We start from the raw sequence: 15,169 nt of genomic DNA, 5'->3' as shown, positions 1-15,169 counted from the left end.
ACTTACTCTGTGTTGTTTTGTTGATGAGCGCCATTCTGGCTAGTGTGAGGTGATATCTCATTCTGGTTTTAATTTGCATTTCTCTAATGATTAGTGATGTTGAGCATTATTTCATATGCCTATTGGCCATCTGTATGTCCTCTTTGGAGAAGTGTCTATTCATTTCTTTTTCCCATTTTTTGATTGGATTGTTTGTCTTCCTGGTGTTGAGATTTACAAGTTCTTTATATATTTTGGTTATTAATCCCTTATCAGACGTATTGTCAAATATGTTCTCCCATTGTGTAGTTTGTCTTTTTATTCTGTTCTTATTGTCTTTAGCTGTGCAGAAGCTTTTTAGTTTGATATAGTCCCATTTGTTTACCCTGTCTTTTATTTCACTTCCCCGTGGAGATAAATCAGCAAATATATTGCTGCGAGAGTTGTCCGAGAGCTTACTGCCTATGTTTTCTTCTAAGATGCTTATGGTTTCACGGCCTACATTTAAGTCTTTTATCCATTTTGAGTTTATATTTATGAGTGGTGTAAGCTGGTGGTCTAGTTTCATTTTTTTGCAGGTAGCTGTCCAATTTTCCCAACACCATTTGTTAAAGGGGCTGTCTTTACTCCATTGTATTTTCTTACCTCCTTTGTCAAATATCAGTTGTCCATAGAGCTGTGGGTTTATTTCTGGGTTCTCTGTTCTGTTCCATTAATCTATATGCCTGTTCTTATGCCAGTACCAGGCTGTTTTGAGTACAATGGCTTTGTAGTATAACTTGATATCAGGAAGTGTGATACCTCCCACTTTATTCTTCTTTTTTAAGATTGCTGAGGCTATTCGTGTTCTTTTTTGGTTCCATATAAATTTTTGGAATATGTAATCTATATCTTTGAAGTATGTCATTGGTATTTTATTTGGTATTGCATTGAATTTATAGATTTCTTTGGGTAATATAGACATTTTAATGATGTTTATTCTTCCTAACCATGAGCACGGTATATGCTTCCACTTGTTTGTATCTTCCTTGATTTCTTTTATCAATGCTTTAGAATTTTCCGAGTACAAGTCTTTAGTCTCCTTGGTTAAGTTTATTCCTAGGTACTTTATTTTTTTGGTCGTAATAGTGAAGGGGATTGTTTACTTAATTTCTCTTTCTGACTGTTTATTGTTGGCATATAAAAATGCCTCTGATTTCTGAGTATTGATTTTATATCCTGCCACTTAACTGAATTTATTTATCATGTCCAGTAGTTTTTTGACTGAGACTTTAGGGTTTTCTATATACAATATCATATCATCTGCAAATAATGATAGTTTTACTTCTTTTCCAACTTGAATGCCTTTTATTTCTTCTTCTTGTCTGATTGCTGTGGCTAGGACTTCCAGGACTATGTTAAATAAGAGTGGTGAAAGGGGGCACCCCTGCCTTGTTCCTGATCTTAAGGGGATTTCTTTTAATTTTTTCCCATTGAGTATGATGTTGGCTGTGGGTTTCTCATAGATGGCTTTTATCATGTTGAGGTATGTTCCCTGCATTCCCACTTTGCTGAGAGTTTTGATCATGAATGGGTGCTGGATTTTATCAAATGCTTTTTCTGCATCTATTGAAATTACCATGTGGTTTTTCTCCTTCTTTTTGTTTATGTGATGAATCACATTGATTGATTTACAAATATTGTACCAGCCTTGCCTCCCCAGAATAAATCCCACTTGATCATGGTGTATGATGTTTTCCATATATTGTTGGATCCGGTTTGCTAATATTTTGTTGAGGATTTTAGCATCTATATTCATCAGGGATATTGGCCTATAATTTTTTTTCTTTGTGTTGTCTTTGCCTGGTTTTGGAATCAGAATTATGCTCGCCTCATAAAAGGAGCTTGGAAGTCTTCCTTACTCTTGAGTTTTTTTAAATAGTTTGAGAAGGATAGGAGTTAGTTCTTTTATGAATATTTGGTAGAATTCAATTATGAAGTCATCAGGCCCGGACTTTTCTTTGTTGGGAGTTTTTTGATAACTGTTTCGATCTCATTTGGTGTAATTGGTCTGTTTAGGTTTTCTGATTCTTCCAGGTTGATTTTTAGAAGATTGTATGTTTCAAGGAATTTGTCCATTTCATCTAGGTTGTCTAGTTTTTTGGCATACAGTTCTTCATAGTATTTTCTTACAATATTTTGTATTTCTGTTGTGTCAGTTGTTATTTCTCCACTCTCATTTCTAATTTTATTTATTTGAGTCCTCTCTCTCTTTTTCTTGGTGAGTCTAGTTAAAGGTTCAGTGATCTTGTTTACCTTTTCAAAGAACCAGCTCCTAGTTTCATTGATCCTCTGTATTGTTTCTTTAGCCTCTATGTCATTTATTTCTGCTCTGATCTTTATTATTTCCTTCCTTCTACTACATTTGGGCTTTACTTGCTGGTCTTTTTCTAGTTCTTTTAGATGCAGGTTAAGTTGTTTATTTGAGCTTTTTCTAGCTTCTTAAAGTGTGCCTGTAGTGCTATGAACTTCCCTCTCAGTACTGCTTTTGCTGTGTCCCATAAATTTTGAGCTGTTGTATGCTCGTTGTCATTCGTTTCTAGGAATTTTTTTATTTCTTCTTTGATCTTATTCTTAATCCATTAGTTATTTAACAATCTGCTATTTAGTTTCCATGTGTTTGAGAATTTTTTAGCTTTTCTATTGTGGTTCATTTCTAGTTTCATGCTGTTTTGATCAGAGAAAGTGCTTGATATGATTTCAATCTTCTTAAATTTGTTGAGACCACTTTTGTGCCTTAACATGTGGTCTATCCTAGAGAATGTACCATGAGCACTTGAAAAGAATGTATATTCTGCTGCTTTAGGGTGAAATGTTCTGAAGATATCTATTAAATTGAGTTGATCTAGTGTGTCCAATAAGTCTGCTGTTTCTTTGTTAATTTTCTTTCTTGAGGATCTATCTAGTGCTGTTAGTGGGGTATTGAAATCCCCTACTATTATAGTATTGCTGTTGATCTCGCCCTTTAAATCCATCAAAGTCTGCTTTATATATTTAGGTGCTCCTATATTAGATGCATAGATATTTATAATAGTTATTTCTTCCTGTTGGATTATTCCCTTTATCATTAGGTAGTGGCCTTCTTTATCTCTTACTATATCCTTTGTTTTAAAATCCATTTTGTCTGATATAAGTATTGCTATCCCAGCTTTTTTTTCATTTCCATTTGCATGAAATGTTTTTTTCCATCCTTTGACCTTCAATCTATGTGCATCTTTTGTTCTAAGGTGTGTCTCTTGTAGACAGCATCTGTACAGGTCCTGTTTTCTTATCCATGCAGCTACCCTATGTCTTTTGATTGGATCATTTAATCCATTTACATTTAAGGTTATTATGGATATGTATTCAATAGTTGTTTATTGCCATTTTATTCTTTAAAGCTGTATTCCTTTTTTGCTATATTCTTTTCCCACTTTGATCTGTTTACAATAGGCCCCTTAACATTTCCTGCAGCATTGGTTTGGTTGTAATGAATTCCTTGAGTTGCTTTTTTTGTCTGGGAAGCTTTTTATTTCTCCTTCAATTTTAAATGATAGCCTTGATGGATAAAGTAGTCTTGGTTGTAGGTTCTTGTTCTGCATTACTTTGAATATTTATTGCCATTTCCTTCTGGCCTCAAGTGTCATCCTTATGGGGGCTCCTTTGTAGGTGATAGCTTTTTTTTCTCTCGCAGCTTTTAATATTTTTTCTTTATCATTTAGTTTTGGTATTTTAATTATGATGTGTCTTGGTGTAGGTTTCTTTGGGTTTCTCTTTAATGGAGTTCTCTGCTTCTTGAACTTGTAAGAGTTTCTCCTGCATTAATTTAGGCAAGTTTTCAGCTATGATATGATTGAACAAAGTCTCTATCCCTTGTTCTTTCTCTTCTTCTTCAGGAACCCCTATGATGTGGATGTTATTTCTCTTTATGTTGTCACAGAGCTCTCTAAGAGTTTCCTCAGACTTTTTGAGTCTCTTTTCCTTTTTCTTCTCTGCTTTCTTGCCTTCATTGAAGCTGTCCTCCAACTTGCTGATTTGATCCTCAGCTCTATCCATCCTGTTTTTAATTCCTTCCATTGTGGTCTTTATTTCTGATATTGTATTTGTCATCTCTGATTGATTCTTTTTTAATATTTCGATATCCTTTTTTATACTTGCTATTTCTTTATTTAGGTGTTCATAATGACCATCCATTGTTGTTCTAAGATTCCTAAGCATCCTTACAATCATTATTTTGAACTTCACATCTGGAAGTTTGATTATTTCCATATCACTCAGTTCATCTCCTGAAGGTTTCTCTTGTGGTTTCATTTGGATTGCACTTCTTTGTCTTCTCATTATCTGTGTTTGGGTGTTTTGTTTGTAGAGTTGGTTGAGTCTAGGCTTAGTGTTGTCTGCCTCCAGTTTTCAATTGTGTTATTTCTAGGTCTTCTTGGGTTGGTATCAGCTATGATTTGTAATCCACTTTCGGATTTGGGCAGCTTTGAAGTCTTGATTTCTTTTTTTTCTTAACAGGTGATAGTCTTGTTTACTGATCTCAGCAGGGGGCTTTTTTGAAACTGTATCCAGGAATGGAATGGGTGTAACCTGAGACTCTGAAGGCCTCTTCCACCAACTAATCTCTCTGGGGGCATGTAGTGGAATAACCCATTGCATGGCCTTGGATGGGAACACAGCCAACAAGAAAAGAATGTTTTGCCAAGAAAGTTGTTTTGTGACTTGAAGGCGAGTCACTGAAACAAGTCTATGTGACTGAAGGCAGTTGCTGGGCTTTTCTCAGTAAAACATTCTCATAAGATTTCTGTACTTTCCTTATCCCTTAAGATAAGGAGAGGAATGTTGTGGGATCCATAGAAGCAATAGCAATTAATGCCTTCTGATATTATGTTGTTACTAAGCTATCTTGCAGGTGCACTCTATGTATCTTTAAGCAAAAGTTACTCTTGATGTTATGCCAATTTCTCAGTAAACAAGCTTTTTGAAGTCTTGTGAATAAAATTAGGACACTGCATGAACTCAGGGCCATTTGCCTGAGCTAGCGGTGGTCCTTTGCTAGTCCTTGATGATTCCGTCTGCTGATCTCTCTCTCTGTGCCCCCGACTCACAACAACAGGGGCAGGGTGTTTTCTCAGCTTCAGTAGGGGGAGGTGTATCTCAGATCTCCATGGAGACCTGAGTTACTGCCCTTCCTCCCCACTTCTTGTTTTCAGCTGTGTCTTATTGTGCTGATTGGAGCTGGAGAGATGTCTGGAGATCTCTGATCCAGAAGAAATTCAGTACTGTTTTGTGGAAGGATCAGTCCCTCCCCCAGCTATGGCCGCCTCCAGTGCAGATGAGTCAGCTTTTTTTAGGTCATCTCCTGCATTCCTTTGCCCCTCACAGTCTGTCCTTCTCTCTCTGCTTTCCACTTGGGAGATAAGCTGGTCTTTTCAACACACCTCGCTCCCTGGTCACCAAGCAAGTGGCCATGAGCAGTATTTTCTGCTCTTTTCCCTAGAGTGAGATACCCTCTGGGCTCTCAGCCTCACCCCCCCTCCCTGTTCCTGTAAGCAAGAGAGGTTCAGCCACTCCCTACCAGGTTTGTTGTGGCTTCTTCTTTGCTCCTTGGTTTTTGAGAGCTGTTCTTGTAGTCCAGAGTTGGTTTTTCATGCTGATTTTTCCTAAATTGATTTGTATTCCAGTTTGGTGGTGAGAGCTGGGCATCTGTGCATCTGCCTACTCCACTGCTATCTTCAGGTCTAAGACTCACTCTTGACACTTGTCTCGGTCACATGATACATTTATCCATCCCACCCTAAAGGCCAGTCCATTAAAATATATTTTGACATTAAACCAGTCTGTGGCCCAAAAAAGGTTGGGGACCACTGTTTTAGTCCAACAGTAGAATGCAATTTTGGTCCCAAGAGCTTTTTAATAGAAGGTATGCTTTAACTTGTAATGCACAGCAGCGGCTGGGAATCTATGTAGGTTATTTAGAAATTTGAATTGAATTTTGTCTTATTTGTAATGAGAGATTTATAAAAGCCAAATGTATTCACATTGTTTATAAAAAGTAAACAGCTCAACTATTACTCAGTAAACATGAACAGTCATGTAATAATTAACAAACAGAACAGTCATTTAAGTGGGAGTTGGGAGGGCCTGTAGGGGGAGCTGTCACACCTTACGCAGATCAGAGCCAAACTGAAGAACTGTTGTAACAACCCTCCCAACTTCCTTTGTCCCTCTATATAGAGTTTCCTCCCTTCTGTTTTTCTGGATTTCTGCCCTAGTTCACCATCAGACCACATGCCCCTAATTGCAATTCTTTGCTGTTCCCAAAATAACCCATTTTGCTGGAGAAATATCAGGCTGTATGTGTGATTAAGGTCAACAGTGGTAACAACCAGTACAGATCATTCCTGCTGATAAGACCACTTCTCTCTAAAATTTGCTACACCTTCTATTATCCACATATAAGTATTTTGCTTAACCTTTCTTTTTTCGCTTTAATAGATGCTACCTAAAAATATGGATTACCTATACTTTTCAAATTACTTATTAGTTATACATCACAATCGGGGATGGGAAGAACAGAAGCATCGCATGATATTAAAGAAGTCACAAGACTTCTTCAAAAATATGATTTTTTGGTAGAGCTGTAGGAGAGGTATATTCATTCCTCACATAGTTGTACATACTTTACTTCAAACATATTAACGTATAAAATTTGAAATTAAATGTGCTTTCCCTGTAGATTAATATTATCTGCTTCATTTTTTCAAATAGAAATAAATTATTTGGTTCAATACAATCAAGGCTCATCTGAGTGGCTGGTCCTGTTGTTTTACGGAAATGGGGGAGATTGAGAGTTGAATAAGCATTCATCATCAGGAGGATTTGTTTTAAGAGCTTCCCAACTCCTCTGCAGCCAGGAGATAAATTACCCACTATTCAGGAGAAGGAAGGCACAATTAGCTTCACATTATGCCAAGCCAATCAGCTCCTTAAGTGACTGTCACTCTTGAGAAAATGACAGTAAGAATGTCATCATTGCTGTCCCCTCTTGCTCAAGCCTTGATAGCAAACAGCAAGCCGTTTCTCAGGCAAGGAGTTCTTTGGAAAGCTTGGTGAACATGTTTGCCAGTTTTTAGATAAGGGGGATTCTATTCATGAAGTGTACCCATGTGGTTGGTGACACCCACTTCACAAGGCAAAGGTCATGAAGCTCTTGCTTTGTGTTCCTGACACACAAATGCTTGGATGCCTCAGGTGAGGAAATAAGAATTCAATAAATTATGTTCAGACCTTTCTTTCTCCTCCCAGGAGAGTGATTTTATATAATCATTCACAATCAAGGAGCAAAGGAAGGGGCAAGAGAAATCATATTGGGGTAATGGAATGTGCACAAAAATGGTGGCCTGCTATTTTCTTCTTAACAAAATGGTTACTTGCTGGACAGTCTTTTATTACCTCTTGTGAACTGCGGAAGAATGAGCTACCTTACTGGTCACCTGCCATGATTTAACCTGAAGAAACACAATGATTAGCAAGCTTTACCTGCACAGTGGGCATAGTAATGTAAGTATCTTCCACCGGTAAAGAAGGTGACCCACCTGGGCTCTGGAGAAAAGAGTGGCCTTGCATTCAGATAGGGAATCTTAGTTCTGTCCAGCACACAAGTGTAATCTGTCAAAACCCAAAAGTCACAATGCCTGATGCTGACATATCTGCATCATTCTGTAAGTTAGGTTTCATTTTATTTGTTGATGTATTCATTTTTCACCTTGGTCATGAATAATTTGGGGTCTGTATGTACAGGAAATGTATAGTAAAACTTTCTTTATGCCATGAAAAAAGTAGCACATCTACTTTGTACTGTAAGTTTGAACCTTTGTGCTGTAAAGACTAATTGTGGCCCTGGCCAGTTGGCTTAGCGGTAGAGCATCAGCCTAGCGTGTGTGTTCAACTCCCAGTCAGGGCACACAGGAGAAGCAACCATATGCTTCTCCACTCCTCCCCCTTCCCGTTCTCTCTCTCTTTTTCTTTCTCTCCCTCTCTCTCCTCCCCTCCCACAGCCATGGCTCAAATTGTTCAAGCAGTTGGGCCCGGGCACTGAGGATGGCACCATGGCTTCGCCTCAAGTATAGAAATAGCTCAGCTGCTGAGCAACAGAGCAGCGGCCTCAGATGGGCAGAGCATTGTCCTGTAAGGGGATTGCCAGGTGGATCCCAGGAGGGGCACATGCAGGAGTCTTTCTCTCTGCTGCCCTGCCTCCCTTCCTTTCTGCCTCCCTGCCTCTCACTTAAAAAAAAAAAAAAAAGAAAGAAAAGACTAATTGATGTTTCCTGTGTATGTGGGCAGTATCTGGAATTCCACAGAGAACACATTTGAGTAATGTTTCATTTTTTAAAATATACATGAGATTAGGAAGTACATAGCAGAGTATAGAGGTGGGGAGGATGAGAGGGAGGAGAAGAAAGAAGTGATGGAAAGAATATTGAAATCCCTAAATGTTCTTGGCCTCCCTCATGAAAGCTTCTTACACAGGGATATGTGTTTCTTAATGCTTGTGACTGGAGAAAAGACTATGAAGGATCTATATTTTGTTTCTTTTTAGTTGCCTGATTTGTGAAAATTTTAAAGTCAAAATCATTTGGCATTTATTATTAGGATTCTGTGTATTAGAATAGCACATTTACAGAGTACTTCTGGGAGTACTTTGAAAAATGATTATCCCAGATTAGTTCATCAAATGCAGTCAAACATTGTAAATAGCATTTGTTTTGTATTGTGTTTTTAAGTGTTTTGTATGTCTGGTTTAAGAAAATCTTTCTGAGAATGAAGCAATTCTTAAAAATCTAATAAGTTCAATGTATCAACGTGATGACCTAAAGTTTTCTTAGACTTTCCAATTTTATGCAAAAACATAAGATTTGGACATAAGGCTTCAAATCATAAAACTGAAATCCTATGTCTCAATCAATATATTTCTTCTAAAGCCTCTTTGGTGGGCTCTGATATATTTAATATTGGGGTGATATTGGTAATAAAATTGTATATGTTTCAGGTGCACAATTCTGTAATATATCATCTGTGTGCTCACCACTGTCTAGTCTCCTTACGTCACTATATATTTGACCCCCTTTACCCTCTTCATTCTTGTCCCCTCCCCATGGCTCTGGTAACCATCATACTGTTGTCTGTGACTATAAGTTTTTGTTTGTCTGTCTTGTTTGTTCATTTTCTGCTTGCTGTTTTATATCCCACATGAGTGAAATTATATGGTTCTTGACTTTTTCTATCTGATTTATTTTGTTATTTTGCTTAGCATGATATTCTCAAGTTCCAGTATCACAAATGGCAGTATTTCATTATTTCTTAAGACTGAGTAGTATTCCATTTTATACACATAACACATCTTCTTCATCCAATCACCTATAGCAGGACACTTCGGTTGTTCTCATGTCTTGGCCATCATGAAAAATGCTGCAATAAACATAGGGATAGGCCCTGGCCAGTTGGCTCAGTGGTAGAGCGTCGGCCTGGCGTGCAGAAGTCCCGGGTTTGATTCCCGGCCAGGGCACACAGGAGAAGCGCCCATTTGCTTCTCCACCCCTCCCCCTCTCCTTCCTCTCTGTCTCTCTCTTCCCCTCCCGCAGCCGAGGCTCTATTGGAGCAAAGATGGCCCGGGCGCTGGGGTTGGCTTCTTGACCTCTGCCCCAGGCGCTAGAGTGGCTCTGGTTGCAGCAGAGCGATGCCCCGGATGGGCAGAGCATTGCCCCTTGGTGGGCAGAGCGTCGCCCCCTGGTGGGCAGAGCATCGCCCCCTGGTGGGCGTGCCGGGTGGATCCCGGTCGGGCACATGCGGGAGTCTGTCTGACTGTCTCTCCTCGTTTCCAGCTTCAGAAAAAAAAAAAAAAAAAACATAGGGATACACATATTGTTACAAATAAATGTTTTCAAATTTGATGAATAGATACCCAGAAAAGGAGTTGCTGGGTCATATGGTAACTCTACAGTTAATTTTTTGAGGACTCTCCATAATATTTTCAATAGTGGCTATACCAGTCTACATTCCCACCTACAGTGAATGAGGTTTTCTTTTTCTCCACAACCTCTCCAACACATTACTTTTCTTGTTGATAATAACCATTCTTAGAGATGTGAAGTGGTGTTTTATTGTAGTTTTGATTTGCACTTCCCTAATACCTAGTGAAGTTGAGCATCTATTCTTTTATCTGTTGGCCATTTGTATGTCTTCTTTGGAGAAGTGTCTGTTCAAGTCCTCTGCCCATCTTTTTAATCAGATTGTTTTTTGTTATTGTTGAGTTATATGAGTTCTTTATTATTTTGGATAACAATTTCTTAAGATATTCTTTGAAAATATTTTCTCCCATTCAGTTGGTTGAGTTTTTTGTTCTGTTGATGGTTCTTTTATTGTGCAGAAGCTTTTTAGCTTGATATAATCTCATTCATTTACTTTTTCTTTTACTTCCTTTGCCTATGAGATGAAATTTATAAAATCCTAAGACCAATACCCATAAGTTTAGTACCAATGTTTTTTCTATGTCTTATATTTAAGTATTTAATTCATTTTGAGATGATTTCTATGTGTGGTGACAAATAGAAATCTAGTTTTGCTCTTTTGCATGTGGCTTTCCAATTTTCCCAGCACCATTTATTTAAGAGGCTTTCTTTTCTCCATTGTATGTTTTTGGCTCCTTTGTCAAAAATTATTTGCCCATATTCATGTGTGTTTATTTCTGGGCTCTCAATTTTGTTTCCTTGGTCTATGAGGTTTTTTTATGTCAATACTATGCTGTTTTGATTATTGTCACTTTGAAGTATAATATGAAGTCAGGGGGATATGATACCTCTCACTTTGTTCATTTTTTTTTTAACACTGAAGAAAATGAGTATAGAAGGAAAGTACCTCAACATAATAAAGTCCATATATCACAAACCCTCAGCTGATATCATACACAATGTTTCAAAACTGAGAGTTTTTCCTCTAAGATGATGAACAAGACAAGAATGTCCACTCTCACCACTCTTATTCAACATAGTACTGGAAGTCCTAGCCAAAGCAATCAGGCAAGAGAAGTAAATAAAGGCATCCAAATTGGGAATGAAGAAATAAAATTGTCACTTTTTTCAGACAACATGATTCTTTCTATATAACACTCTACAGACTCCACAAAAAAAAACTATTATAAACAATAAACAAATACAGTAAAGTTTCAGGATACAAAATCAATGTACAAAAATCCATTACATTTCTATATACTGACAAAATAATTCAGAAAAAGAAATGAGTAAAACAATTTTTTTTACAATTGCAAGAAAAATAATAAAATACCTAGGAATAAACTTAACAACAGATGTGAAAGACCTAGACAGTGAAAAGTACAAAACATTATTTAAAGAAATTGAAGAAGACACAAGGAAATGGAAAGATACTCAGTGTTCATGGATTGGAAGACTTAACATTGTGAAAATAGCCATACTTCACAAAGCAGTATACAGATTTAATGCAATCTCCATCAAAATCACAAATAGGACAAAAAACATCATATTTGTATGAAAGCACAAAGACCCTGAGTAGCCAAATCAATCAATATTTTAATTACATATTCTAAACTGAAATCACAAGACTGCTACACTAACAGGATAATTCTCTTAAATAATACAAGTATTTATAGTACATAAAATATTCACAGATTTTTTTCTTAACACACAAATATTAGTACTCTGGTTTCCATTTTTTGTAAACATTTTATATTCAATCTTAAATTTTCCTAGAATTAAAGGAGTCAAATTCAGTGAACTAAAATTACTGGAGTGTTTATATTCTTGTAAGCATGTAAGTTGCACACCTGTGAAGACAGCACCATCCATTTTCACAGTATTCCTTCCAACCCAACACCAAGGCCAGGCATGTGATCTGGAGCCACAGACATCCAGAATGATTCTTACCACCATATTGGTGTTTTCCATAGTCTCTATATCACGGGTAATGAAAGGCCCAGTTAACAAATTCTCTGGCTACTCACAGGATTGAGAAAGGCGGTCTGTGAATACACTCTTGACTCAGACCCATAAAAATGGGCCTAGGGCCTGGAACATGTCCTTCCAAGAAACAAAGAACCCACATGGCCTATGCTAGTCTTACCACCTTGTATGGAAGTATCTTTCCCTGTTTTGAGCTAAATGAGTGTTCCTTCCTTCTGCTTAAATGTGTTTGTCAGTGGCCCTCAGACATGCCCCCAACTTGCAGTATTTCAAATATTCCATGGGGGAGGGAGAAGGGTTCTACTACATGAGAGGGGGTTATGCAAGAACAAATGCCCTGAATGGCTGGGGTGGGAGGAGGACTCACTGTTGCGGCTGTCAGCATTGTTCCACCCAGTGCCTGACCCTGTTATGTTTTCCTTGACCATTCTGGTACCAAAATACAATATCTGGGGTCTTCCTCTGGGACTGACAACCAAGGCACCATATTTTGCTCCCCAAGACTGTTAACTGCTGCATGATGTTCATTTCCACAGCAACTCCTATCCCCACTGTTACCTTGATTTGTATCTTTGATTCTTAAGACATATACAGAGATTTCCCATCAAACTCCAAAAGCCCTTTGAAGTTGATGGAATAATAGGTGTACTCATGTTTTTTAACCTAAATAGAAAGACCCAAAACTTGATAGGATTCTAAGAGCATTTAGACCCTTTCTCCAGCACTGAAATCTTGCCTTATTTTATCTTCATTTTCATCCTCAATTTTTTTAATTCAATTCTTCAACCAATTGAATTTTGTCTCCTATATGGTGTTTCTGGTTCTTGGTGGCATCATGAGGCCTTCAGGCCCTTTCTGCTTCTGACTTTCCTGGTATGCCTCCGAGACTGTAGAACTCAGCCGAAGACCTAGACTGGCCTCTTATCCCGGGTGGAGAGGTCTGGGAATGTGCTGTTCAGAGCTTCTTACAGGAAGAGTACTCTGTGGTCACTTCAGTTAGAGACAGCAAAGATTCCTGAGCAACCCACACTTCTCTCCCTCCCCTAGAATTTCCAGTGCTCTTGCTCTCGCTTCTCTAAGGGCTCAGGAAGAAAAATAATGGTTCATCTCAGGCATCAAATTAGCCAGACTTAAAAAAAAAATCATAGCATGCTATAAATGTGAATGATTTTAGTGTTGCCTTCAACACCAGGATCTGGGAACCTAGAGTTCTCTAAAGATTTAATTCTTCTTTTATCATCCTCCCAATGAAGGCTGAAAATCTAACTTACACATGTACATGCTACCAACAATGAGACACAGATCTCTCTATTTAAAAACACTTTTGTTTTCTTTTCTCAGTTTCTACAGATAAAGTGATCTGAGTAAATGAATGAAGCCACGAAACAGAAAAGAGAAAACTCTGACAACCTGAAGAAATGTGAAAGGAGGTTTCTTACTGGGTAGCAGCATCTTCGGTTCAATTTGTATAAAAACCCAAACAGACAAAACGAACAGTATTGTTCAATCTTAGAAATTCCATTTCTTCTATATTCTAAGCTGTATAATTGTCAGGTTTTTATGGTTTTGATTGTAAATGTGTGTTTCCCTTTGCTAATTAATGTTTGGGATTTTTTTTTTGTCTTAAAAGTCTTAAAATGTGAAGGATATTATGAATGGTAAGGGAGACACTATATACAAATGTATATTTGTAAAAGCTATTTTTATGATTAGCATGTCTTACCATTGATCATATATAAAGTAAGGTGATATTGCAATTCTACATTTAAAGCTTATTGCCAACAATGCTATGTATGAAAAGACACATCATATGCTAGTTTTTGTAATTTATTTTTAATTTATAATTTAAAGTACTTCAGATCATAAGGGTAAAATACTTGAAAAGGTTATATTTCTGCCCTCTATAAGCACCGTTTTTATTAATAAAGAATGCAACTATTTCAGATGTGATTTAAGTGTGACAGGAATGATTTGACCTGTGATTAAGTCAGCATTCCCTGCTGTACCGAGCTGAAATGACCCAGTTCTCACCCAGTGCTTCCGTTGAGGTGGGACAGCCCACAGACAGGTTTGCGTGCCATGCAGGTGAGAACAAGGAAAGGGTTGTCTTGTCCTTGGAGCCAAACGTTTCACTTAGCCCGTCCATCGCTTCACTCATCCCCTGTGACTGGGAACTCGTCGTTCCTGAGTATCCCCCGCAACCTGGAAGCTCTTCACTGTTGTCTTGTGCTGTGGAAATGGAAGACCCCCCTCCCCCAATTTCACAGATTGTAGGGGCATTCAGCATATAATTTCTTAATAAATTGTTTCTTTTCAGACAAAGGTGGTGTGCGTCTCTCCTTTGGGCTGCCCTTCGTTTTGACATTCAGATTGGATGTTTAAGTCCCTGTTGTGCCACAACTCAGGGCAACAATGAAAGTGGCATAGGGTTGCTAAAATGCACGTTACATGTCCGACGTGCCCACACTCTTCAAGGAGCGACTGGGGGAACACGATTGTGCCATGGGGTAGAAAGCCAGGTGGCCCTAGGTCCCCGACAGAAATCACACTCTGGTTTACATTTTTTACAAGATGTGTTTTTACCCAAACATAGAAATTTTAAGAAAATTATTGAGGAAAGAAAGCAAAACTATGTCCACATAGGTATTGATGCCCAACGCAAACTACACCACTGAATTTGCAAGTTTCTCAACCAAGAGCAGAGAGAAAACCTATCTTGTCATCAAATCACTTAGTGGTTTGAAGGTCTCCTTTTTATGAAGAAACTGAGTGTAAGATCACGTTGATATGTTTTATCTTTCACTTTAACTTATTTAAGCCAATTTTTCATCTTTCTCTGTTTTTGAATATAAGTAATGAAAATTAAACCATTTCTAACAAAAGTTATTACCAAAAGCTGAATTATTTTGATGACAAAAGTGGAAAAAATATATACCAGAACAACAAAATATAGATTATTTAAGATTGTAATCCCTGAAGGTTTGGTTTAATAAACAAAAAGGAGGCTGTTAAGAGAGGAGGAAGGAAGCATGAACTTCTAACGCTAAATAACATCCATCTCATAAAATATTCTATAGGACGGTACTCACTGCGTTCAGTTCAGGGACAATATGGAGAAACAGGCCACTGTTTGAGAAGTGAGGTAAACCAGTCACTGGTGACAACGTCAGGGGGAAAAT

At 37.8% G+C, this 15,169-nt stretch overlaps 1 protein-coding gene across 5 annotated transcripts in view; it reads left to right on the top strand.

The window, feature by feature from the left end:
• RALYL (RALY RNA binding protein like) overlaps positions 1 to 14,269 on the top strand; it is a 618,546-nt gene extending 604,277 nt beyond the window's left edge. For all 5 annotated transcript variants that reach the window (XM_066372430.1, XM_066372428.1, XM_066372426.1 and 2 more), the window contains one exon: positions 13,332 to 14,269. In XM_066372430.1, the coding sequence (XP_066228527.1) occupies positions 13,332 to 13,349 (18 nt within the window). In that variant the 3' untranslated portion in view covers positions 13,350 to 14,269. The remainder of the gene's footprint in view (positions 1 to 13,331) is intronic.
• The last annotated feature ends 900 nt before the right edge of the window (positions 14,270 to 15,169 follow it).

Source organism: Saccopteryx leptura, chromosome 3 (assembly GCF_036850995.1).
Source record: "Saccopteryx leptura isolate mSacLep1 chromosome 3, mSacLep1_pri_phased_curated, whole genome shotgun sequence".
Lineage (NCBI taxonomy): Eukaryota > Metazoa > Chordata > Mammalia > Chiroptera > Emballonuridae > Saccopteryx > Saccopteryx leptura.
The sequence above is the reverse complement of the archived record's forward strand: the minus strand, read 5'-3'. Positions and strand labels throughout refer to the sequence as shown.